We start from the raw sequence: 27,733 nt of genomic DNA, 5'->3' as shown, positions 1-27,733 counted from the left end.
AATTATAATATGGACCGCGGTGCACGTGCACTGCGGTAAAAACAGCGTCGTTTCTTTAAGTAAAGAAACAACGCGTCGTTACTGTTAACGAAGTGCGTATTTTTTGGTGTGTTAATTACCAACTCAAACTACAGTGTATCTAAATTGACACTACAGTGTATCTAACCTGACACTGCCTCACGTATTATTTTATATATTATCAAATGAAACTGCAGTTATATCAAAATGATACTGTAGTTGTAGTGAAATGAAACTGTAGTATATATAAAATGAAACCGAATAACATTTCACATATTTGAGTGTATATTGTGCAATGAAGTTGTAGTTATATCGAAATGAGCATGTAGTTGTGTTTTAGTGAAACTATATTGTATATTAAATAAAATAAAATAACATTTTCACATATTTGAGTGTATAAATATCAAATGAAACTGTAGTTATATCGAAATGAAACTGTAGTTGTGTTGAACTGAAACTGCAATGTATACAAAATGAAACTGAATAACATAGTTACTTTTTGCGAAACGACACGAAACGGGTGTCGTTTATTTTTATTTTATTAAATAAAGACGTCATTTTGAAACTCGGTGCATAATAAATTATGCACCGCGGTGCACGATATAATTTGATATATATATATATATATATATATATATATATATATGTGTGTGTGTGTGTGTGTATTTAAATCTTTTTTTGTAATTGTATTTAAAAAAAAAAAGAAAAAAAGAAATTGATGGGAGAGTGACAATCAAGGGTGGGGACCTAGGGCAGAGGATTGTGAATAAATACAACTGCAAAGAAACCACAATTCTATTCTCTCATCATAGTGCCATCATAGCCTTGTGATAGCACCCACCCACCCCAACCCCCCACCCCCTACCTTTTGTCCTCTGGAGAAAAGTAAAGAGAAGAAAAGCTTTAGAAAACCCCTTTATTATTTTTATTATTATTATATAGAAATTGAGAGAGAGAGAGAGAGAAAGGTCACACTCACATTCTCTCTTTCTCTCTTTCTCTCTTTCTTCCAAGTTTTCTCTCTCATGCTCTTCAATCATAAAGCAATCGATTACAAAATGATTTACTCTCATTTCCTCTCACATCTATCCATCTTTTCTGCTCTGCCAAAAAAGTCCTGTACCCTTCTCTGCCCCCTTGCATTAATTACACCCTCCCTCTCTTCTCGAGGAATGGGCCATCTAGGGTTAGAGTTAGACACCCCCACTCCCCCTCCTGCCCTACTCCCCACCCCCACCCCCCTCTCTCTCTCTGTCACACTCATATGTCAACTTCTAATGGGTACAACATTGTTCCCAGTGTCAACGTATTGTACGTTCATAATGCGCATGCACTCCCTACACTCTTTCTTTATTTTTACCATTTGCTTGCTTTCTTTTACCACTCTTTAAGTCTTAATTAACTACCATTATATTACTCATCATGCTTTAGCATTATAGTATATTATATATTCTATGGCTTTGAACTTAAGTCCCCCAAAATAAGGTTATGAGTTTGAATCTCTGTAAGTAATAATATTCTCCCGAACAGGACTAGACTGTGTCAAAGTTAGGGTCTGAATTTATTTGTGTATGCAAATTCACTGCTGGAAATTATGGAATTTTTGACCACCTAAATTAAAAGTGATACTAAATCAAGTCTAAAGTCTTGTTCCGACCACTTTTGGTATATGGAAAAACCTGTTGCTATTTTCGACCACTTTTTGCTTTCAACTTGATTTAAGATCACTTTCAGGTGGTCGGTAATTCCATAATTTCCAGTAGTGATTAAAGTGACACCTTTGGTAGAGATTTCTCTGAAATGGGACCAACTAACTCGAGTCGTGGTCCAGTGTTCGAACCCATGTGCCTGGAGTGGGATGTTCGACTGCGGGTTAGTTTAAACCTATTAAAAAAATATATAGGGAGGATTCATTTAATATAAGATGTGGAAAGTCAAAGTGGTACAATGAGGCTAGGGTTGTGGTGGATATATATATACCTTAGTATTGATGAGATAGATATATATGTAGGTGATGAGAGACATAACATTATTGTACTGTTTCACTACATTAACATTCTTGTTCCTTTGGTGGAACTGAACTGATATGATCTGATGAGGTTGGATATAATAAGGTACCATGGTGGTGTAGTATGTATGTAGTCTTTCCTTTCCTTTCCTTTCAGCCTCAATATATTCGTTCGTCAAAAGGGATGAAAATGCAGAGATTTTGTGTTCTTTCCTTTTTATTCCTCCCTCCTACGACCCTACTCTCTCTCTCTCTCTCTCTCTCTCTCTCTCTAGACTATACCTATCTTATCTCTATCACCTTTCCCTTTCACAACTTGTCTTACACTTCTCCACCCTTTACACACCATCCTACTTACGTTAATTATATTAATCCTCGTATCATCATGTGTATAATTGTAATCTTTCTGTTCTGGGATATTCACATCTTGTGGTCCTGAAAAGCAACCACAAATATATACAGTACCTCTTCCTTTTCAAAGTTAATTAGTCCATATAAAAATATGATTGTATATATGTATGTAGAAGTTAAGAGTTATATACTATGGGTTAAGTTGGAGGAGATGAATGTAAATTGAGTTAATTTTGAATATTACATTTTTTTTTCACTCTTTCTACTTTACTTCAAAACCGATCAAATATGATCGCCATGTTTGATAAAATAGTTAACTTATCAGTCAATTTTGAATTATATATTTGACCATTATTAACTGTTTGACTTAGTTAAACAATCAATATAAATATTTTATTAATTAGCTTTTTATAACAACTTATTGCTTTAAAATGCTAAAATTAAAAAAGTTGTTTAAAATAGCTTTTTCGATAAGTTTTTTGAGAAAGTCACTTTGTATGTAATCTGTTAACAGTTAACAGCTAATTTACCAAACACTTTTCTACAATTAGCTAATGTTATCAACTAGTCAAACCCACTAACCCAATCAAGTAACAGCTATCAGCTAGCAGTCATTTACCAAACACTCCCAATAACTGACTTTTGAAAATTTATTACTTTTAGTACTCATACTATACTAGTGTTAAAAGTTTTCAAAAGTTTAGCTATAAATATGATCAATTTTTAGTCCATGATTAAAAATGAAAAAAAAAATATAATTAAGAGACTAAAAGTGAAAAGATTACAAATATTACTAGAGTACTATTGTAAACAGATTGTAGACGACATTGGTCTATTTGGTACGCGTAATGGAAAAGTTAGCTGAAAGGTATGTAAAAAACTAATAACTAGAAGTGGAAAGCCGTTACACTAGTTGAATGGGGGCAAAAGTGTTTGTAATGATACACATCTTCATAATATTCACTTATTAATGTGACATTATCTGATTGGACTTTTTATTATTTGATTATAAATTAAATTCATTTTTAAACACGTAATGAGCCAGTTAATTTATGGACAGTAAATGAAAACAAGTAAATTTAAGATGGAAAAATAACATTATTTGATAATAATTGTACAAGGAATCATTGACAAATTATTGAAGGCACATGATTTAGTAGTAATGATTATAAAATGTATATATTATATATATAAACAAAACTGAAAAAAGAATATCTCCATGCTCTAAATTTGTCTCTAATAAATCTTCCACAAACAACGACCATACGAAGCTCATCAGCGATTGGACCTCAATGGAGATAGTAATTCCGCCCCAAAAAAAAAAAAATTCAAGAAAAAAAAGAGATTTTTTTTTTCTTTTCTGAAAATCCTGAGGATTAATCCAAGGAAAAAAACAAGAATGATACATGTGAAAACTGAATAATTGTCTGGGTTTTTGAAACATCCCCTGTCTTTGCACTGTGCATGGCTAGTACTGCTCACATCCTTCTATAATGAAACCAAAACATCCCTCTCCGATCATATATACATAAAACCCCCACACCTCAAGGGAAAAAAAAATTAACTTATTAATTTAGTTAATTTAAGGAAATGATACATTAATTCAAAATATTGATGCAATTAAATATTGTCTAGCTTCCATTTTAGGGGAACAATGATTAGAAATTTACAACATATTTTATTTGTGAAATGAAATTTGATAAAATAAGAATTTTATTTTATAAGAACTAGATTTCTCTTTCTTAGTCCGTGTTGGTCTGCGCGCTATTGCTTAGGGTCACAAGGTGGACTTTACTCAAAGATCACTTTTTTGAGTAACAGCTGCGAGCTTTCTTATAAATCAAAGAAATATATTGCGTAGGAAATAAATAAGATTCATATTTCATTCTTAAATTTGCTTATGGGTGACCATTATTTGGATTCTTTGAACTAACATACAAAATTCAAATTGAATTTTAAATTTTAGATGATAGCAAATAGGATGAAAACGCTCATGGGAGGACTGATCTCAGAATCCCAGAGTGCTTTTATTCCGGGAAGGCTTATCACTGATAACATCTTGGTGGCGGCTGAGGTGGGGCATTATCTAAATAGAAAACAATGTGGTGTAGTGGGTTGGAGTGCATTGAAACTGGATATGTCAAAGGCCTATGACAGAATGGAGTGGACTTTTCTGGAAAGGATGCTGACCGTTATGGGATTTACTGAGAAGTGGATAAAACTTATTATTATGCTGTGTGTAACGACTGTTAATTATACTATAATGGTCAATGGTATGGCAGGAGGGAGCGTGAAACCAACCAGGGGTCTCAGGCAGGGGATCCTCTCTCTCCGTATTTATTTATTATTTGTGCAGAGGCTCTCTCGACGATATTGCAGTATGAGCAATTAGCAGGCTCTATACATGGGTGCAGAGTAGCTAGGGGGCACCACCTGTATCACATCTATTTTTTGCGGATGATAGTCTCCTATTTTTTAAAGCGAATATCCAGGAGGCTGGAGTTATAAGGCAATGCCTGGCAAGGTATGAGAAATTGTCAGGCCAGGTGGTGAATTATAATAAATCTAATATATGCTTTAGCAGGAATACCCAGGAGGGTGACAGGGCGCAGGTAGCGGATTATCTTGGGGTGGTGCAAGCACCCAATTTTGGGAAATATTTGGGCCTGCCTTCCTTTGTGGGAAGGAATAAGAGAGCTATTTTCTGTTATGTGGAGGAGAAGATCAGACAGTGGATTGGTTCGTGGAGTAAAAAGTTGCTTTCTCAGGCTGGTAAGGAAGTATTATTGAAAAGTGTAGCGCAATCTATGCCTACCTTCTCAATGAGTGTTTTTTTATTACCTGAGACAGTTTGTCAGTCAATTGAGCGAACTATGAATAAGTACTGGTGGGGGAATGGAAGAGAAAGGGGAATACATTGGAAGGCTTGGGACAGGTTGTGCGTACCGAAAAAGTATGGTGATATGGGTTTTAAAGAGCTTAGGGCTTTTAATCTTGCTATGCTGGGAAAACAGGCATGACGGTTTCTAACAGACCCAGGAACACTCGCAGCAAAAATTTATAAAGCAAGGTATTACCCCACAGCCAGTTTTACTGATGCTACTATTGGTAATTGCCCAAGTTATTGTTGGAGAAGTATAATGGCAGCACATGCAATGGTGGTCTCGGGGGTGCGAAGGAGAATAGGGAATGGACAGACAACTTTAATATGGGGACATCCGTGGTTGCGAGATAATCCTAGCCCATTGATCCAAACAGAAATGCCAGGGCAGTTGAGAGAGGCACGTGTTGCAGGATTGATTGATTTGCATACACATACATGGGATCCACATATTTTATCTGACCTGTTTATTCCTGAGGATGTGGAACGAATAAATATGATCCCTATTAGTCCTGATTACGAGGACTCATGGTATTGGATGGGTGACCCAAAGGGGACATATACTGTGAAAAATGCCTATAGGCGTACTGTGGGCGACTATGAGAATAACCCCGTGATGTTTGATAAGTGGATTTCAATGTGGAAATTAAAAGTCCCCCCAAGTGGAAGACTTTCTTGTGGAGAGCCATATGTGATATTTTGACAACAACCACTAACTTGATTATTAAAAGGGTGGAGGTGGACCCAATATGCCCAATGTGTGGTTTAGATCATGAAGATGTGTTACATGTTTTAGTGCTCTGTGAATATTCTACACTTGTTTGGAATGTAACACAATTGCCTATCACTAATATTATTGCAGACTCTTTTACATCATGGCTAAAAAGGGTTTTGGCGGTCTTGACGGAGGAGCAAACCCGATTGATGGTAGCGGTGTTATACTATATTTGGAGCACCCGAAACTCAGCTGTTTGGAAGGGATCTATGACGCGGCCTACCCAAGTTGGCAGGGCAGCAGCCGCAGCACTTCAGGCATACGGTGCTGCCCAGGATTACCGCACCCAACCGGATGCGGCGTCGGTGACATCAACCGAACCGGGAGGTGGCGCCCTGCGGTGTTACGTGGATGCGGGCTTCCGTCACGGCACGGGCGAGGCTACGTACGGCATATTACTAGTAGCGCCAGATGGCTCTTTTGTGGCAGCAAAAAATGGCAAGTTACCGGTTTGCTTCTCACCACTTATGGCGGAGGCGCAGGCGTACAAGGAAGCACTGTATTGGCTACTTGAACGGAACAACACATCAGTAAGTTTACTCACGGATTGCATGGAGTTGACTACAATTATCCGGCACCATCACACGCCGATTCGTTCATACGTTGGGGTCACGGTTGACTAATGCAGAACTCTTATGTCTTTATTTGATCGTATTACTTTAAATTATGTCTCTAGACAGGTTAATTTACACGCGCATACTTTAGCTTCGTTAGCATTTACACAGGATCAAGCTATGTACTGGGATTCTATCCCACCTGACGCTATTTCGGCTTTGATTCATTAATATAATCGCATGATTGACCTTCAAAAAAAAAAAAAATAGTCATCAGTTCAAATATTTTAAATTGTGATATTTGAATTAGAATTTGATTTAGATATTAGGTGTTAAAATTTAAAAATATTATAATTAGGATAGTAAATTATATATTAATTATTAAAAATTGCATCATAATATTATATTAATTTTTAAAACTCTCCTACTTAATATGTTAGTGTTTAGTACTATATTGAGTTTGATGGTATACAAAAAATATTAATATGTAAAAAATAAAATTGATAAAAAGATTATTATCCGAATTATTATATGGTTTGGATATTAGGTTTCAAAGTATCACCCAAAATTTTTGAATATTCAAAATAAAATTTAGGTATCAGTTAAAGTCAACCAACAGTCTCATTGAGGTTCATTGAAAGTATAAATTTCATATTTTGTGTTCGACTGTTTTTTTTTTTTTTTTTTTTTTTAAATAATCAAACACAAAATATGAAATTAATACCTTCAATGAACCTCAATGATGTTGTTGGTTGAGTTCAATTGATTTTGTGTTTGATTGTTTTAAGAAATAAAAATAAAATAAAAATTGAAAAGACACACACACACACACACACACACATATATATATATATATATATATATATATATATATATATATATATCATAACCTCTTATATATAGGTCTATTACCAAAATTACTACTTTATTATAAATTTATTGTGTCAATCAATTTTTTTTTTTAGTCAAGCATGAGGTGTCTTGAGCAACTTCTAACTATAGAAGGCACTTTAAACTCGTACTATACTTAGACCAAATATACCCTTATAGATACCACATTAATTTTTTTTTTTTTAAATAAAAGGGAGGGGTGACCCCGCTACGGTCTACTTCACCACATTAGATTTTATACCTTTCAAAATTTGATATTGCATTAAATCATTATTTATTCATTGATTGACTAATTCACTCATCAAAGTTAGGTATAGGGAAAATGGCACTTTTTTCCCCTGTGTTATATACTTATAGCACTTTTTCCCCCTATATTATTTAAGTGGCAATTTCCCCCCCTGATATATTAAATGGACATATTTACCCTTAAAATAAATATTTCATTTATTTTACTTCTCCAACAAATTATAACCACAATTTGAAAAAATAAAATACATTAATTGTTGAATTTAGAATACTTTAAAAATAAAAAAAAAAATTTAAAATAATGTTTGAACCAACAGTTCAAATTGGATCCGAAATTGTGAAACAATGATTCAAAATAAAAACCAAATCGCGATTATATATACTTATATGTGAGAGTCAATATAAATGCGAAAAAAACATACACTATTTGCAAATATTATAATTCTAATTTTAAGCTATTGCTAGTAGTTGTTCCGATTTGAACCTCTGGTTCACGGTTCAGAATCTATTTTTTTCCACTTCACAATTTTAATAAACGGAAACCCAAATATTGGGTTATGTTATGAATCATAACCGAATTTTTTTTTATTTGATTGCTATAGTGTTCGGTTCAGTTCGAACCGAACCGTGGCCATCCCTACGTATAAACAATAATTTGTTGAACAAGAGAAATAAATAAAATATGTATTTTAAGGGTAAAAATGTCTATTTAATATTATTAGGGGGAAAAACCGCCACTTTTATAATAATTGAGGGGGCAAATGTGGATGCATGAATAACTCAGGAGAAAAAAGTGCTATAAGCATATAACATAGGGGGAAAAAGTGCCATTTTCCCTTAGGTATATTATGAGATACTAACTCATCTTTTATCGTTCCAATTATTTAATGACACTTCAAGTCAATTTTGAATCATTAAATTACACATTAAGTGAGAAAGATAATATGAAAATATGATAAGTACAAATTAATTGTTGAGCGCCTACGTACTAACACAGAAGACACTAATAATTGTTTTCATTGAGAGTTATCACATTTTCACCTTCTTTTACTTTCTTCATTAAAAGAGCAATAAAAGAATGAAAAATTAAAAATAAGTTTATGTAATTTAACATAAAATCTCTCGTTTCCTACTAATAATTCTAGTTTTTTTTTTTTTTTTTAAACTTCCGATGAATCAATCAAAATCATATAAACAAGACTACAAATAATATTTTTCATGTCTAGTTGCGCTATCTAAACATCTATCGTGTTATGTTGGTATGATAAATGGTTAATGTTTGGCAGAAACTTGGAGGGTTGAGTCCAGTATCCTACATTCGAAACATGACGCTGGGTATTATTATATAAATATATAAAAATAAAGTTACGCTTTCATCTTTTGACGTAGTTATCTTGAATGTTAATTAGGTAATACCTAGTTCCTTTTATTCAGTTTTTCGTTTCTTCATGCTTAATACACATGAATTTTTACTTTGCAGGAAAAAAAAAAGAGCATATAAAAGATTAAGCAAAATATGGTTAAAAAGTGAATGAAAGAAAACAAAATAAAAAGTGAATTTCAGAGATCACAGAGCTGAGGGTGAGGGAATGGAGGGATGAATACTGTTGATTTGATGGTGCAGCTGTAATAGTCAAAGCATAAAAGTATGTGCAAAACGTGATTATTCTTCTTTACACTGTGCTTTTATCTTTATTTACTTTTTTATCTTTTATTTTTTAAATTTTACTGAACTCAAAGTCTAGAGTTGCTAGCTAGCTAAGTTAAGCTAAGCTAAGGTAGATAGGTAGTAATTGTGCATGATTCAAACATTCATCACTTATAATATAACATTGGAAAATTCAAACACACACAGACACAAATATATAGGATTATATTCATCTGAGTACATGTGAAAATTGTTTAAAATAAAGAGAAAATAAATAGGGTCGTTTTTTTTTTTTTTTTTTTTTTTTTTTTTTTTTTTAACTATTGACTCTATTATAATATTTGTTCATTTATACTTTCTCAATCTGTTGAAGCACAAAGAGCCAACACCGCATCCACTAAGGCTCAATCTCTGGATCTCCCATATAAGAGAGTCACTAAATACTATTTGAACATAAGGTGCTTGGCACATGGTCAATTTTATAGTTATTACAATTTTTTAAAATTTTTTCAATAAATATAAAATTAATCTCGTGTTTTGTTTTATACTTAAACATTCAACCATTATATTAATTAACCTTCAATGACAATTAAAATCAATCTTCACTTTTTACAGGAAAATATTATTCTCATTTGAATCCACCTTTATATATATATATATATATATATATATATATATATATATATATATATATATATAAAAAGCGATAATATTTTGACAAGTATCTCAAACTTTGCTAAAGCTAAAAACGTACTGCACAAAATTGCAAGACGCACCTATCCATTTTAATAATTTATAGATATGTTTAAAAAAAAAAAACAATTTATAGATATGAATCAACATTGGAAAATTTTCTCTCTATATACCTATGCCCTTGTGTAATAAATATACCGAGGTGACCTGTTAGCTTTCAGGATTCCTGTTGATTTTAGACTTTTGGTGCCAACATTAATTGATTTGCCTTTTGAGCATCAATTTTCAATATTGTCCTAGTGGGCTTTAGAATTAATATCATTCATCCAATCCCTATCCTTTTCAATCAATCAAGTTTGATGATCCCCTTTTTGCCAAAAAAAAAAAAAAAAAAAAAGAATAAGAAATCTATATAGTGTTAATGTAATAAATTTTAAATTTTGATAATGTAATGGTTAAACATTTAACATTATGCTTCCTTCGCGTAGTTGCATAACATACTTTTAATGGGATTTGAACATGTAGTATGTTATGATTGTCATCATTATTTATTAAAATAGAGAACAAATTGTGACAATAAAAAAAGTTAATAATGTAATAAGGTAAAATTAAAAGAATATAACTAAAAGTGCAATTTGCTACACACACATATATATAGGAGGGTCTAGGTGAGAACACTTCCCCCCCCTGTAAAAATTATGGACACATCCACACTTTCTATCTTGAGAAATCAAAGGCTAGGATCTTACCGTTGCTAATTAAACTTTCAAGTTTACAATAATTATAAAATAAATCAAGCTCTTAAACGTTTTCAATAATTATAAAATTAATCTTGTGTTTGTTTTTTTTTTTTACTAAAATCCTCAACCATTGATAAACGCTTCTAGTTGTAGACTTAGCATATTTGCATTTAGTTTTACTTAAATTTGTTGTCTTTACAAATTTACTAATTTTTTTTTTTAAAAGTTGAAATTAATTTGGAGAATCTAAGTTCTTAATAAAAATCTTATAATCATCAAAATCTATCAATTTATAGCTATTTCTTGAAGACAAGATGTAACATGATCATCATGTCACACTAATACAATATATGCTATTAAGAGGGGATGAATGTCACTCAATGAAGTTCCCTAATGTGAAGACAAAGTTGTAGCTACACAAAATTTATCCAATTAGCACAATAATTTATCCAATTAGCACAACAATTTGATAGTGAGGATCTGTCTTTTCCACCCTACTCCACATTTTTCATCACCATTCTCAAGTTTTACACTTCAAATTAAAATTTCTTATTCCAACTCTCATCAAGAGATCATAATATATACCCCTTAATATAATTTAAAAGCGAAAGTAAAAATTATAGAATATTTTTTCTTTTTGATAATGGCCATGTTTGGTAACATAGTTAGTTTATCAGTCAATTTTGGCTTATTTGATCACTATTTGATGTTTGACTTGGTTAAACAATCAATATGAATGTTTGATTAGTTAGCTTTTTGTAACAACTTATTGCTCCAAAAGGTAAAAATTCAAAAAGCTGCTCAAAGTAGCTTTTCGATCAGTTTTTTGTGAAAGTCATTTTACACTAATTAGCTATGAGCTAACAACTAATTTACCAAATACTTTTTTTACAATCAGCTAATGTTATCAACTAGTTAAATCCACTAACCCAATCAGCTAACAACTATCAGCTACCAATTATTTACCAAACACCCCCAATATGATATTGTTTAAAATTTTCCATTGTTTATAGGTTAAGCATGAGAAAGCATATGTATCAATGATGAGCCCAATCCCCTAAAAATGTTGAAATTATGCATATTTTAGAAAGTTCTTTTATGTTTTACAAAAAAGTGTATGCATATTTTAGAAATAAAATAAAACTATCAATCATATATCCCCTGATATATGTTCTGTTTGCAATTACAAATATATGATGGATGTTGTTTTCATTAAGTGGGAAAAGTAGAGGTAGAGTTGTACCAGCTAGTTGGGATATGGGGATGTTGACTTACAACCACCATCATACTCCTTGTGTAGAAGAAGCCACTATCCTAAGCACAAACGACTTCTTTGATTGTTTAAAGGGAAAAAGTAGCTTAAGAACATATGTATGTACACATAATTCAAGCCAATCTTAGGTGTGTGGGTCACATTACCTTTTTTTTTTTTTTTTTTTTTTGTGTTTTTTTTTTTTTTTTTTTTTTTTTTTTTTTCAATTTTATAATCCAGCTTTCTTGACTACGTCAGAATATATCTTAGACCCCATGAATTCGTCTTCAAGCCTATGAGAAAGTAAATTGAAGCAATTTAACTTTTGAAACTCAATATTAAACTATCAAACTATACATTTCTACACTCAAAGAGGCTACCTCAAACCTGAACCTCAAATGTCGACCCTGCTCAAAAGTAACATTAGAACACATCAAATGGATAAATTTATATATTTCTTTACCAACATTAGAATGAAGAGCTTCCACAACAATTGTTTTTTGATTGTTTTTGTCAAATTAAAAACTTAAAGATGGTTATATATATATATATATATATATATATATATATATATATATATATATATATATATATATATATGGGCAATGGTTTTTAAGGTGGTTTTTACTCCTGCAACATCAAGTTTCACTATTGGAAATTATGGAATTTTCGACCACCTGAAAGTGATCTTAAGTCAAAAGTAAAAAGTGGTCGGAAATAGCAACAAGGGTTTTTTCGGATACCAAAAGTGGTCGGAACATGGCTTTCAACTTGATTTAAGATCACTTTCAGGTGGTCGGAAATTTCATAATTTCCAGCAGTGTTTTTTGTGAGTCCGAAAAGAGAGAGATGGCAGAAGACTACTCACTTTGTGCGTGTGCAGTGCACGCCGTCTGCTATTTTTTTTTTTTTTTTATTAAAAATTCTCCTCAGACGATCAAACTTTTTTTTTTTTCCTTCTCCTTTTTTCTCCTCTCTCTCCAAGTTGGCACATAAAAAAACTGTGAAAATTTTGAAATTGATGAAGTTGCTCTAAAGATCTTGTAATTAGTCTATGTTAAATAATCGAATCTTATTAAACCAAGATGTGGTATATAGATAACAATCTATTTAATTTGGCAAGGGATGAGCATATATAGAAAATGGACATTTTATGCTAATATTTGGTTGATCTCACAAGAAAGGACAGGTATGAAAAATATCCCTCCATGCAGAAAAGCAAAGTGAAGAAAGCAAGAAGAAAGAAAGAGAGATATAAATTAGTATAAATATATGACTTTACAGAAAGTGATTAGCTTTGCTTTTTACAGGCATTTGTGTGTTGTTGTTGTGGCCAACTTTGATGAAAATGAAAGCATCATTTTACCAAAGGAAGGGGAACACGGACCTTCCTAAAAGTCCCCCTTGGATTTTGGGAATCCCCAAAGGTGATTTGGGCAGTTCATCATTCACACGACAAATTCTTCTATCATATCTCTTCTTGATGTATATATATATTTTTTAAGGTGGTGTTTGGTAAATAGTTATTAGCTGATTGAATTAGTGAGTTTGACTAGTTGATAGCGATTGTAAAAAACTGTGGATTGAATTAGTGAATTTTAGTATTTTGAAGTAATATGTTGTTACAAAAAGCTAATTAATCGAACTCAATATTAATTGTTTAATCAAGTTAAATAGTTAATAGTGGTCAAATAAATCAAAATTAACTGATAATTAAAACTAGAATCTTTCATGGTAAAATAAAAAAAAAATGGTATATTTCATTACAAGTCTCAAAAGTAATCGTTAGAATTAATGATGGATAGGGAGCAACAACAAAACAAGCAAGAACTGTGTTCTTGAACAAATTGAGTATACATTCGAAGCTATTTCAAGCACTTAATTACCATTACTTTAAAAGTTATGGTTAATAGCGAGTGTATAACTTTATTTCTTTATAATTGCATAACAATCCATATCACGTTATGATAACAACATTGTGGGCCAAGCCCTTTAAGTCGCTATCCAATAAGATCAAACAAAGACTAAAAAGTCTCATTGGAAACATGAATGAGAAAAAGGTCAATGATGATGGAATGTGTGAATGTGCGCGTTTGAAGACTAGGATCTGACCGGTTGATTGATTGCGCGACTCGCTATTTACGTCTGTAGTGACCCGAGGGGCGTGGGGTGTTGTAAGCTTAGGGTTAGTGGCAAATTATATCGTCCACCAGGGGCACAATGCATTGTGCGCCCTGGCCCAAAACGACGTCGCTTGTACATATTTTTTTTTGAAAATTTCGCTCCCCGTGTCTACTGTTAACTTCTTTAAAAAAAAAATTTCCATGTTTCAAATGTACATAATTGTATAATAGAATGTACATTATTGTATAGCAGAATACACAGTCTTTTTTGAAAGGATAATACACATAATCTAACATAATAGTATAATACATAATACACATAAATTCTTAACATTATACCCATAAACTCTTAACTCTTAAAAAAAATCTCTTGTTTCGAATGTACATAATTGTATAACAGAATACACATAAACTCCGTCGCGTCAACTCCTCACAAAACTTAACAAAACAATGTCGTTTAGGGCAGGGTGGGGGCACACAATGCTTTGTGCGCCCTGGTGCTATAACAATTGAGGATTAGTCCGGTAAAGTTGGAATCACCTAAGTATATATATAATTATATATATATATATATATATAAATGTTAAATATACTCAATTAGTTAATTAAAAATTAGTAGATAAACGTTATAATATATATATTATTTTGAAAGCTACTAACTTTATTATATTGTAGTATCTATTTATCTATACTTTCTCAATCGGTTAAGCACAACGTTACAATATATATTTTGGATCCTTAATCAAAAGTGGCGAATTAAATGCTTCTAAGAGGTTTTATGAGTCACAACGTTGTGTCTAACTGGCATAATAAGTGGGGTCAAAACATGAAGTTAAAAAATACTCAGAACAAGATTGAGGGGAACAGCTGGCGAGGCCGTAAATGTTGGGATGGTCCCATTAAGAATGTTGCAGAGAGAGATATGTATTTGGGTATATGTATAGAGAGAGGAGGGTGGGAGAGTCAAAAGGCAAGTAGAATCATAGGAGACTTACCAATCTCTCATATTATGATATATTCTTTTAGGGAGCTTATGTATACTTTAATAAAACCTCATTGAAAACCAAATTCTTTGTCTGCAATATATATATATATATATATATATATATATATATATATATATATATAGGGTCGTCGCTGTAATCACTCGCCATTAGATATGCATAAATGCACCACAAAGTGTTTAAAAATGCACTATTAGATAGTGTATATTTTTGGTGTGGTGCATTTGTGCATTTTCGAATAGTGTATGATGCATTTATACATATCTAAGGGTGCAATCCGTACCAGCCACACGGGAAGCTTCCGCATTTGAACATATATATATATATATATATATATATATATATATATATATAAACCAATGCATGCATTCACATAAAATATTGCTATATATTAGCATAGATTAATAATAATTCCATGGGACATATGTGGTGTGTTAGGAGATCACAGAGTTGGAAATAACACACATACAACAAAACAATGACCAGTCACGTGATTAGCATCTTCCTCTCGCACGACCTTCAATCTTCCCCCGACAATATAGTTCATATAATATGGTTTGATAGCAAACGTTATTGGTATACCTTGACCGACCAGAGGTGATAAAGATTCTCTATGTACAAAATATATGAACAAGGGGTGGGAATTTGAGACTAACAGGACGATTTGAGATTTATCCCCTTCAACGACTCTTGAGCAAGGGTTCTTGAAGCTTAGAATTAGTCTAATGTAAGCTAGAAAACCTTAGGTATTAAGAAAAATTATATTCAAGTTCAACATGAGTTGGGCCAACAGAGTTTGACTTTTTCTTGAGCAAGGTCTAACCCAAAACTCTTTAATCTGGAAGCACTCCTACAAAAATAATTTTTTGACATTGTAATCGTATTCGCAGTCCGCTTACAATTTATCCCAAATTGTTGGGTTCAACTCTTTTTATATTTAATTTGACTGCTGACTGTTTTTGTGATATCTCATCATTTAATTAGTTGTCATAAGTAATCAATAATCAGACAAAAAATTTCATCTTTTAATCTTTATATATATATATATATATATATATATATAGAGAGAGAGAGAGAGGGATGCACTCAGGTACGAATAAGTGCCCAGGAAGGAATATGCGAACGAATCAGCGCGTGACACGTGTCCAGATCTAATAACTTAAAAAAAATGCGGTGGCATTTTTGTAAATAATTGAACATCAAAGTGCAAGTAAAATCACTTACAAGTGCGCCTACTTTCACCTATAAGTGCATGTAATTTTGCCTTGTTAGCATTCACTTCCCGCAAACATTCATGCACCTGGGTGTGCTTATAACTATTTGTGCAACTATTTATAACTATAGATGCAAATACTTATAACTATAGATGCACCTACTTTCACCTATAAGTGCATGTAATTTTACCTTGTTAACATTCATTGATTTGAGTTCAGCGGGTAGTAATACTCCTGAAAACCACTCGCAAATATTCATGCACCTAGGTGCAACTACTTATAACTATGTGTGCAACTACTTAGAACTATAGGTGCAACTATTATAACTATAGGTGCACTTAGTATTGATGCTCAGTGTAAATTTTACTTGCACCTATAATACATTTTACATGCACTTGTAATACATTTTACTTGCACTTCGATGTTCAATTATTTATGAAAATGTCACCGCGCTTTTTAAAAAAAAATAGTGTTTCTCATCCATTAGATCTGGACACGTGGACGGACAGAATCTATTCCTATTTCGCGCCTGAGCGAAGCATTTGCACCTGAGTGTGATTATATATATATATATATATATATTTGAAAAAAAAAAAAAAGAAGAGCAAGCTAGGTTGTCTAATACCTTTTTGACTGAATGCTACCATGATTACACCAATAATTGGAGTAAAATTTCAAAGAACAAATGGGGGCACGTGAGGATAGACAATAGGCCAATGTCACATAGCATTCAGAGTTCCCCTTTTGCTCTTGCTTTCATAGACTTTAACCTATCCCTTTTTTTTCACACTACTTTGGGTTCATACATGAATGACCCTTTCTTGGCAATTAGTTTTTATCTTTTTCTGCCACGTCATTTCATGAATTTCATCATACAAAAGAGAGAAAAAAAAATTGTACTTAAAAAAAAAAATAAAATTCCTTTCTATCCTGCATTGGAAGCTAGGAACAATTCCTGTTATGTGTTGTATATTTCATATGAGGGGGACCAATTTAGAAATGTAGACATGTATATAAGTATTGTGTATGACAAAACTGCTCACATCCGAATAATAGTATTTAAGAATCCATATATGTTCATGTTTGTTCTTTTTTTTTTTTTTTTTCTTTTTTTTTTCTTTTTTTTTTCCTAAAACTAAAAATTTTAAAGATAATTTCAATGGTCTTGTGTTCTAGTGGTATGAAGTGGCTCTCCCAAATGAGTCATGAGTTTGAATCCTAGTGGAGGCGGTATTAACTCTTTCAGTATGTTGAGAAAGTAGTTTGAACAGATACTACATTATAACAGAATCAGTAGTACTACAAAAAAATAATAATAATGAAAGCTAAAATTCTAAGACTAGAAATGGGCAATTTCTTTTTAGGACATTGGTTAGGAACCCTCTATTATTGGTAATTATATTAGGTACCATCTAATTTGAAGTGCATAAATTTTTTGTGTTGGTTCCTCTCATATGGGAAAAGTTGACATTTGTTGTTTCGTTGATGTTTGAGTCTATACCTTATTTATATTGGTTTGTTCATTTCTCTAGTGTATACATTAGGAGAACTTTCCCAATGCTTGAAACTTATTTGGAAATGATAGTTTTAAACTATAATACTAAAAAAAAATCTAGAATAGTATTTTAGTGGTTCATACACATTTTATTTAAAAATTTAAAATTTTCATAAAATATCTCGGGATGTAATTGTATATTTAAAAGTTTTTAGGCTTGCTTCCTAAGGGCTCATTTCTAGGCTATAATCGAAAAAATAGATCAAAAGAATTCTAATTTAAGTTCTTATTTCATATTGTGACATGTGTGTTTCCTATATTTTATATACTATATGTATCTATATAGTTTAATAGTTTTAATTATGGAACTAATAATAATCAATTAATATTTATAAATATTTAATAAAAATACACCCCTTTATTTATTTATTTTATATTTGAGCATCTCATCCCTTTTTTACATTTTTAATAATTTTTGTTTTTTTTTTCACTTTAAGAATATTTTAATTAATGAAAAGACCAGGGATTCACTTTACAATATTATTTAATCAAATTCAAAATATATGTAGACATATAATACGCAAGAAATGTTAATAGAGTCACACTTTTGTGAGACTGCTTCACATATCCTTATTCGTGAGACGGGTCTGGTCTGGTCACGATGCAAATGTAATACTAAATCAAAAATAAAATATTTGTTACTTATAAAGGAAAACATAATAATTTTTAGGACAAATGTAATACTTTTATATTTTGATGTAAAGTATTACCTTTTCATCAAAAGTATTATATTTTTCCTTATAAATAATGTTGCACATATAAAGGAAAATATAATACTTTTATATCAAAATGTAAAATTATTATATTTTTTTTCAAAAGTATTACATTTTTTCATATCATTAATAAATATTTTTTTTAAAAATATTACATTTCATTCTGAGCCTACCGTCTCACATATCGTCTCGCACAAGTTTTTTTGTTATGTTAATATCCTATGACTGATGATTAATAAATACATATGACAAAAATGTTGGACTAATCAATAAAATTTAATTTTTTAATAAATTACAAAGCCGACAAAACGTCGCAATTGTAAAATGAAAAGTCTAACCTAACAACCGTGCATTTGAAACTTTTAACCAATGTTTGAAAGGTAAAATATTAAATAAAAAAAAATTGTATTTTAAAGGATAGAGCTGAGAAAAGTGGGGGGACGAATAAATAAATATAGAATAAATATTGACAATTGATTTAACTGATGACTAAGACGAGCATGATTAGACATGGGACGTGGTAAGAAAAAAGGTGTAATAATTACAGCAAAAGATAACAAAATGATGACAAATAATTGTTCTACTTTTCACGGGGGTCCTCTTTAAAAAAAAAAAAATAATAAAAATCAAACAAGTTACTGAAAATCTTCATTTAAAAAAAATGAAATAAAATTGGGATACATGTATGGTATTACACTACTATTACTGTTAAAGATCAAATCAGGATCACATGCCGGAATAGTAAAAAATTCTTTATCAACATATTATAACATTAATTTTATCAATAATTAAATAAGAAAACTTTTTTCCTTTAAAAAAAAAAAAAGAAAACTTTTAAATTTTAGTTCCCTGATTAATTTAATTTACATCATTTTTCAAGTGAAAAAATTTATATTCTAATTGACTTCTTTGGTCTCAATATCAAATAACTTTCAATTCTTGATATTAAAAAACTACCGGATGTTAATATTAGTAAACATTTTGATAACACTATTAGACAAATCAATTCCGCCATCGCTTCACCAATGGTTACATCAACATTTTACAGGGTTGTGACTGATCTAAGTGCCCAATTGATAAATGTCACAGAAGCTCTATTAGTAACTTGTCATTATGATGTTGGCTTGCTATTTAGTATAAATAGAGTCTCCCTCCTAGTGTAAAGAGCGTTGATTTCACACAACTTGTATGGTACCAACCGGAGCTTCCTAACCTTGTGTGGAGCCTTAGCTTCCTAGTCTCCCTACATAGTACTCAAAACAGTAATAAGATCATCGCTCACTATTTCGTACATTTGCACTTTATCTCCGTATAAATAAATGGCATAGACCATGACTTGGACTTGTATACTCGGAGTCCATTTACGCTACCAATATGTTAGCATTAAGCGTCTACCACTATTTTACAAGCTAGTGGCACATTTCAATGACAATATACTAGACTTAGCCCTCCATATCTCCACCCAACAATTACCTCCCAGTACCTACCAACCTATCCCATAACCCCACTTTGATACCAATGGCCAGATCGAATGCATACCGTTACGCCAAAAGATATATAGTTTAATTATACCCAAAAAAACAACTTTATTATTTTTCAAATGCTTGTATAATAGCCAATGACACATTTCAATAACAAGATGTTGAACTTGACCTTCTAGGCCTCCACCCAACAATATAAAACAATATGGTACATATATATATATATATATATATATATATATATATATATATATATATATATATATATATATTATTAAAAGAAAAATGAATTGAATGGAAGGAATGTTGGTGCCACTGTGGCAGAAGTTGGGGACTATATATGGAACAATGGCACCTAATTGTAAAATAGCCCAACAAGAGCAACGACGTTATGAACAGTAAATATGATGATAGATTGACATTTTTCTGTGGATCTCCAGGAATATTGTGTAAATAGTTCTTCCAAAGCTATTGTTGTACTAACCTTAGAATATTCTCAAAAATCATTATTATTATATTATTCACTCCCTTTCACATTCAATAATTACTGACCACGTAAAAAAAAAAAAAAAAAAAAAAAAAGGATATCGATAGTGCTGTCAAATTTGCAACAGTGTGTTCTTGTGTAGATCACTGTGTTTAATTTTGGAAGCTTGTCTTGACTTAATTAGAATCTCACACATTATGACCCCACACAATCCAACGTAAGATAACATCAATTTTTTATCCCCTAATAACGTTAGTTTTATCAATCAATACAAATATTATATTAGCAGTGATGGGTTAAATTGACTGGGGAGTAAGATTTAGAGTAATATAGTAGTGTAGAAAGTAATAGTGCAATGTTATGTTATTGAGTATATTTTTAGTGGCAATATTACAATACATATTTTATGCAATAGAATACAAATGTGAGTACGTTGAAAGTCTGAGCTTGGTAGATCAATTAGCTCTATATATTCATTATATTTTATACTTTGATTCATCAAAATCTAATATAATTACACTCCTTCCTAACAATGATTATTAGGCCTATTGAATTACCCAATAACCCTATCAATTACAATTCTATTATAACTACTAATGACTATATTGATATAATTACAATCTCAATCTTATAAACGAAAAAAAAAAAAAAAAAAAAAAAAAAAAAAAACCTAAACACCACACTTGAAGAATGTTCCTTTGTTAATAAAGTTTTGTTTGAAAAAAAAAAAACCTAAAGTTGAGGGACCTCCCATCTTCCCCTAGTAAGCCATAGGCTCTTAACTTTGTTGTTTAGAAATGTGTTGTCTAGGGATACCAAGACTTCAATAGACATGGGTGGTTTTGGTACATTACAACTGTAAAACGCTTTAGAATGAAATAGGTAAAATAATTGATGTTTGATTAAATTGTGATTAAAACGATAGGTTAACGTCGTTAACCTAGTGAACATCCATTCTCTCATTTAGGGAAAGTCGAAAAGGATTTCGCATGTGAAGTAATGAATTGAGAACTTTAAGGAGCCGTTATTACGATAATGTTTGAATGCGTAGTAGCTTGGTAAGATAGCACCTTCACATACTGTTTTGGATAGAAGTTTGAAAGGTTAAGTCTAATTTTCTGTAATTGAAATGAGTTAATACTCAAAATCGTCCTCCTTATAGTGGTTTTTCTCAATTTCGTCCTAAACGATTTTGGAGACCTAATATCGTCTCAGACTTTTGTGTTTCGCTCAATTTAGTCCCAGATTTTTGTGTTTTTGCTCAATTTAGTCCCTCATTTGTTATTCTGTCCATTTGGTGTTAAATAAATAGACAATTCAGTAATTTTAATATTGGCATCTCTTTACTCATAGACATGTGAACTGCGAAATCCCTTTTTTTTTTTTACGAATTACTCCCAGAATTACTCCTAAAACTGCAAATATAAAATTTGATTTGCAGGTCCGGGAGTAATTCTGGGTGTAATTCGTACAAGAAAGAGGAATTTCGCACTTCACAAGTTGAAAGTAAAGAGAGATCAATATTGACATTATTGAATTGTCCCTTTATTTAACACCAATTTGACGGAATAACAAATGGAGGACTAAATTGAGCGAAACACAAAAGTCTGGGACGATATTAGGTCACCAAAGTCGTTTAGGACGAAATTGAGAAAAACCACTATAGTCGAGGACGATTTTGAGTATTAACTGTAATTGAAATGTAGCGTTTATTATTATTATTTTGAAATAAAAGTCATAATTGCATTACTGTATTAAGACTGAGACAAAGTCAGGAAGAACAGAGTCTCAATACATTGAACAAGCAGAGTGAGCCAATAAATTAGTAAATCTAGGAACTAACGAATTATTGCAATTATAGAAAGAAAGTAAAGTGCTTCTAAATGTAGTGCTTATTATTATGCAAGTACAAAGAAATATAGTTGTGTTTTTGTTACTAATTATAACTTTTTGTGTAATGATAAACATTTAATTTGGTAATTGATATCAAAATAGTTAAAGGAATTTCGCTAACATAATCAAACAACAAGTTAAGAGTATCCTCAATAGTGAAGCATTTTAGATGATTTTTGAGAGTTTATTCCCACACTGTGGCTGGTGAGACTCGCTCTCAAGTCATTATTTCTAAATTACACTGTACTCCAGTAACCAACTGAGTTACCCGGGCATAATTGAACCTTTCCCCATTGAACATGTGAACGCTTTACACATTTTGTTGTGTATCAAAATTATTTTAGTTTCAATTCCGGACAGCTTTTTGTGATGCAACTATTTGACTTAAAAGGGCACTCTTGAGTGGCATTCATGCATGTACCAATTTCACTATTTATAATTCAAAGGTCTCTTAATTGACACTAAATTATGAGGTTATCTGATCATAGTATTAATGTGAGTTGTACCTAGTCGGACGTTGTTTCACATCTATCCAATCTGTTCGCTCCCACGAGGGAAATGGGATTTAGAAGTAAAACATACTTAAAAAGTATTATCTTTTCTTCACATGCATTATAATAAATTGATGAATTTTTCAATGCACTAATTAATATCGGCTAACAACTAATACTTAGCTAGTTTCAACTAATCTAAATTGAGTTAAGCATGAGGTTGGGGTTCGATCCCCACCCATGTAAATGGAGCAAACCATTTGTCCAGTCTCCTACTACTTAGTGTGCTGACCGTAAGGACGGGGGATTAGTCTTCTGACTATCGGCTGGAGGGATACCTTTGGGCAACCCAAAAAAAAATTGAGTTACAATAATTAATCTTGATCCGAGCATAGTACCGTAATTAAAGGCATTCTTGTAAAAGACTGGCGAAGCTAGATCTTTGCTCACTGCGCACAAGGAATCCCCTCACTTTGAGAGGTTTTTCCCACACTGCCGATGGTGTGACTTAATCTTTGGTCATTCTTCTAAACTTTCACCTCTATAACCAGTTGAACTACTCATGCGGGTACTTTAATTATATAGTATTCTATATTATTATTATTTTTGAAAGAGAGAGAAGGATACACTCAATTTGCAACAGAAACTAAGACCTATCTAATTACGATCCTCCTGCCTAAAGATAAATCATGACAATTCCCAAGAATTCGCAGTTAAAGACGAGGTGTAGGAGATAGACTGAGACTCCTCTCAAATTGATGAGACTCCTAAATTAAAAAGTCAGTAATTCAATTTTGTCAATATGCAAGATTCAAATTATTTAAAGTGATATTGTTGAATATGTCTTATATATTAAAAAGTTAGAAATAAAGAGTTGAATTTGCCAATATTAAACGTTTACTATTATGCGATAAATTATTGCTGATGTCGAAAAGCACATTGAGAGCATGACGCTAGAATTGGTCATCCAAACCTCTATTCTCTACGGATCAAGTTTATAATCTAAGCTTAATTATTAGATTCTATTTTTAGCCTGGATTTAATCAGCTCAAATACTGATTTATGAGTAGTTGGTTCATAACTCCCTCCTCTTTTCTCATGGAAAATCTAAGTGCAATTCCAAGAGTAATTTTTTAGGGTGATTTTTTCATAAGTAAAAATTCGGTGGAGGGTTTTTTTGTACATTTTTTTTTTAATCCTGCAAATACAACATTTTTTCGGATCCATTGTATTAGAAAAAAAAAAAAAAGTTATCGTTCTAACTGGGCACGTAAATGTGACTTTTATTTCATTTTTAACCATCCAAAAAATTGAATTCTTGAAAATGCTCTAAACTCCTATTTAAATCACAAATCATTAGAGCATCCCCAATAGAGACTTTGGGATAATCTTTTTAGGAAATGTAACCATATGTAGAAGAGATAGAGGGAGGAGAGAGTAATTTAGGTCTTTGAAAAAAGATTTTGACTTTTGTCTGTGTCGACCCTACCAAATCTGTGAAATTGCTCCCTGGTGCACATAATGCGCACCCGGGACCCCCACCCTCCACGCGCCCAGTGGGCACGTTATTTCATTTGCAGTTTTTTTTTTTCGTTTTGTTTTTGTTTTTTTTTCTTCTTTCCCTCATCTCTCCTATGTTCTCAATCTTACTTACATCTGCAAAAACTCCTCAAAAAATTCATGCATATTGAAGATGCTCTTAGTAGGAATACACGATTTATGATGAGTCGTCTCATACGTAAATTCAAGTACTGTTTACTGTTTAGACGTATGCAAAAAAAAAAAAAAAAAAAAAAAAAAAAAAAACAAATAATAATGCAGAGAGAGAGAAAAAAAAAAAAAAGGAAATTTGAAGTGTAGTGGGCAAATCGCCATCGGAACACAGTGAGAGTATCGTCGAGGAAATGGCACAGCGGCGATGGGGCCGGGTGGCGATGATCGGTACGCTTGGCCAACCGACAGAGGTGGAAGAAAAGGACGGGAAAAACTAGGACTAGACGTAGGAATATAAACACATATGTAAGTGAATGTTGTGATTAGGAAAAACATATGGGCGTAATAATATAAACCCACAATATATATAATAAGAAAAATGGTGTATCATATCGTAGTTAAAAGATAAGGAATGACACGTTGTTGATAATTAGAGACAAAACATGGTTTTTGTGATAGCTAGATGACATAGGTTTGAGGCAGAAACATCCTAGGGCTACACCATCTTGCAAATGTCACACTATAAAGATGAGGAATTAAATGGAATTTGGGATGTGTCACTCTCATCCCTATTTTTTATTTTTTATTTTTATAAAATATTTTTTAGTGGATTTTCTGTTAAATAATAGATGCGTACGGTTAACTATTATATATATAGTGTGATGACATTTCTGTTATCATTTCAAATGAGTAGTCACATAATCGAACTTCGATGGTGGAGGTATTGATTCTTACAAAATGTATTGTGTACTGAGTGATTGAACAATGGGGAGTGGATGCAACTTTTGTGTGCATTTGATTTAACAACTTTTTGAGAGTTATTTTGCATGTAATCAATTAACAGTAATTTACCAAACACTTTAATTTTTTACAATCAACTAATGCTATCAACTAGTCAAACCTACTAATCTAATAAGCTAATATCTATTTACCAAACACCTCCTTTAATTTGGCTTATAATTAAGTTGGACAAATAACTTAATATAAGCATATTCTTTAAACATTTTTAGTTAATTAAGTTAGATATTGGGACTTTCAATCCACAAATTCAATATTGGACGGTATGTGGTAGATGCTTGGTTATAAATGTGCGCTGCGTTTCATATCTCGTAGTGAAATCTTTTAAAATAGTAAATGTTCAGTACGTATGGAGTACTTTCATTTATTTATGTATTTTGACACAATAACCACACAATAATGTATATATTAATAAAAAAAAAATGTTGGAGCAAGGTCAATCAAGTTTGTCAAATTGTTCGCTTAGTTTATAACCACATTGTTTCAAGTTCAAATCCTAGTGGGTGGTCTATTGGTCTTCTTGAATTGGTTTGAACCAGTTAGTTATGGACAACCTAGACTAATTTAGTTATTTTGTGATTATTTTTCAACTAAGATCACAATGTGAAATTTATTCAATGCACACACTCGGTTGGTGACTACGAGTTTTTCTTGTTACAAAAAAAAAAAAAAAAAAAAAAAAAAAAAAAAAACAAAACAAAAAAAAACAAAACAAAACAAAACAAAAAAGGTTATTTTTCCTACCACAAGTTGCATGCTATGTTCACTTATTGCCTTGATGTGAAATTATCTATAAAGGTTAAAAACGAAAACATTCAATATTTATCGATTATTCTGATATCACCACAAATTGATGATTAGATAAAGAAATATCATTTTTAAAAAAAAGTCTCGGCAAGAATGAAATGCATATAGGAAAAAAATCTACAGTATATTAAATAACAAGCCATAAAGTAAAAATTATAAGAGATAGACAAAAAATTTTCACCAAAATCTTTCATTATTTGACGTGACAATAAAACACCTTTTATTCTTTAGTTACCCTGAATTGATTAACTCGCCGCCTCACGTTAAAAATAAATCTACTTATTAATCAAATATGAATCATATATTGCTACATCAGCATATCAAATACTATTATGAAAATTTTTGATAAAAACTTTTTAATTTGGTCATTGTAACTTCATCCTTATATTGATAAACATTGTTGGCTATTTATCCACCATCCCAACCCTCTCCCACTTTCCAGCTCCACCCTCTTGTAAAGTAACAAAGTCAGTTCTTTTGTGTAGCTATGTAGATAAAAATGATACACTTTTGTACCCAAAATAATAATAATAATAATAATAATAATAATAATAATAATAATAATAATAATAATAATAATAATAATAAGGAAAAATTGCATCTTTAGTCCCTGAGTTATAACCAAGTTTTGACTCAGTCCTTAAGTTATGGTCGTATCCGAGTTTAGTCCCTCAGTTATGAGCGAAGTGGTGAGTTTGATCCCTAGCGTTAATATTCCGTCTGCAGCTAACGAAAAACTTAAAAACAATTTAATAGTAGAGGGGTAAAACAAGAATTTCAAATTATAATCCCCTTCTTATGTTGAAACCCATTGCGCAAATAGTCATTCTTTTCTTCTTATACTTACAATCGAAGGTCTTTTTCTTACCCAAGCTCTAAAATCTCAAATTCGTCCACTTCCAAGTTGCGAAATTCACAGGTAAGTTGTTTCTCTATTTTATATGTTTGATGAACTAATTTAGCCATTACTGATAGGATCTCATCTCTTAGTTGTGGTACTTCATCTTTCCCTCAATTTGGGGATAATTTTCAATGTAGATGTGATGATTTATTACCCATCAAAATGTCATGGAATTATGCTAATCGAGGGAAAAGATACCAAGCTTGTCCATGTTACGAAACAAATTTATGTATTTGTCAAAAAATTGTAATTTAAATTGTTTTTTTTTAATATAAATAGAATTGAAAAATTGAAATTTGATTTTTTAGAAAAATGGGAGTAGGGTTTCTTCGCTGATTACATAAGCAACTTAGGGCTTTTATCGATTTGGGGAAAGTATTTTGGCTAAGTTTACAAGTAAGTTAATTACCAAAATGGTCCCTTGACTATAGCGAAATTACTAATTTGGTCCTTGACTATTTTTTTTAACCAATAAGTCCCTCAACTTTAAAAATTT

General features: G+C 31.6%; 2 protein-coding genes across 2 annotated transcripts; both read left to right on the top strand.

Moving 5' to 3' along the window:
- Nucleotides 1-4,370: 4,370 nt before the first annotated feature.
- Nucleotides 4,371-5,397, top strand: LOC109167505. Its single transcript, XM_019316527.1, has 3 exons — nucleotides 4,371-4,710; nucleotides 4,859-5,149; nucleotides 5,228-5,397. The coding sequence occupies exons 1-3, from the start codon at nucleotides 4,371-4,373 to the stop codon at nucleotides 5,395-5,397; spliced, it is 801 nt and encodes a 266-aa protein (XP_019172072.1).
- Nucleotides 5,398-5,517: 120 nt separating this feature from the next.
- LOC109167504 lies at nucleotides 5,518-6,656 on the top strand. The gene is made up of 2 exons (XM_019316525.1): nucleotides 5,518-5,876; nucleotides 5,990-6,656. The coding sequence occupies exons 1-2, from the start codon at nucleotides 5,518-5,520 to the stop codon at nucleotides 6,654-6,656; spliced, it is 1,026 nt and encodes a 341-aa protein (XP_019172070.1).
- The last annotated feature ends 21,077 nt before the right edge of the window (nucleotides 6,657-27,733 follow it).

The sequence above is a fragment of the Ipomoea nil genome, unplaced genomic scaffold, assembly GCF_001879475.1.
Source record: "Ipomoea nil cultivar Tokyo-kokei standard unplaced genomic scaffold, Asagao_1.1 scaffold3169, whole genome shotgun sequence".
In the NCBI taxonomy this organism is placed as follows: Eukaryota; Viridiplantae; Streptophyta; class Magnoliopsida; order Solanales; family Convolvulaceae; genus Ipomoea; species Ipomoea nil.
Note: the sequence above shows the minus strand (reverse complement) of the source record. Positions and strands in the feature narration are given on the sequence as shown.

Coding starts and splice junctions, on each gene's coding strand:
- LOC109167505 (XM_019316527.1), top strand. CDS start 4,371: ATGGGAGGACTGATCTCAGAATCCCAGAGTGCTTTTATTCCGGGAAGG. Junction 4,711..4,858: donor GCAGGGGATCCTCTCTCTCC/GTATTTATTTAT, acceptor TATTTTTTAAAG/CGAATATCCAGGAGGCTGGA. Junction 5,150..5,227: donor AAAGTTGCTTTCTCAGGCTG/GTAAGGAAGTAT, acceptor TACCTGAGACAG/TTTGTCAGTCAATTGAGCGA.
- LOC109167504 (XM_019316525.1), top strand. CDS start 5,518: ATGGCAGCACATGCAATGGTGGTCTCGGGGGTGCGAAGGAGAATAGGG. Junction 5,877..5,989: donor TATGAGAATAACCCCGTGAT/GTTTGATAAGTG, acceptor GATTATTAAAAG/GGTGGAGGTGGACCCAATAT.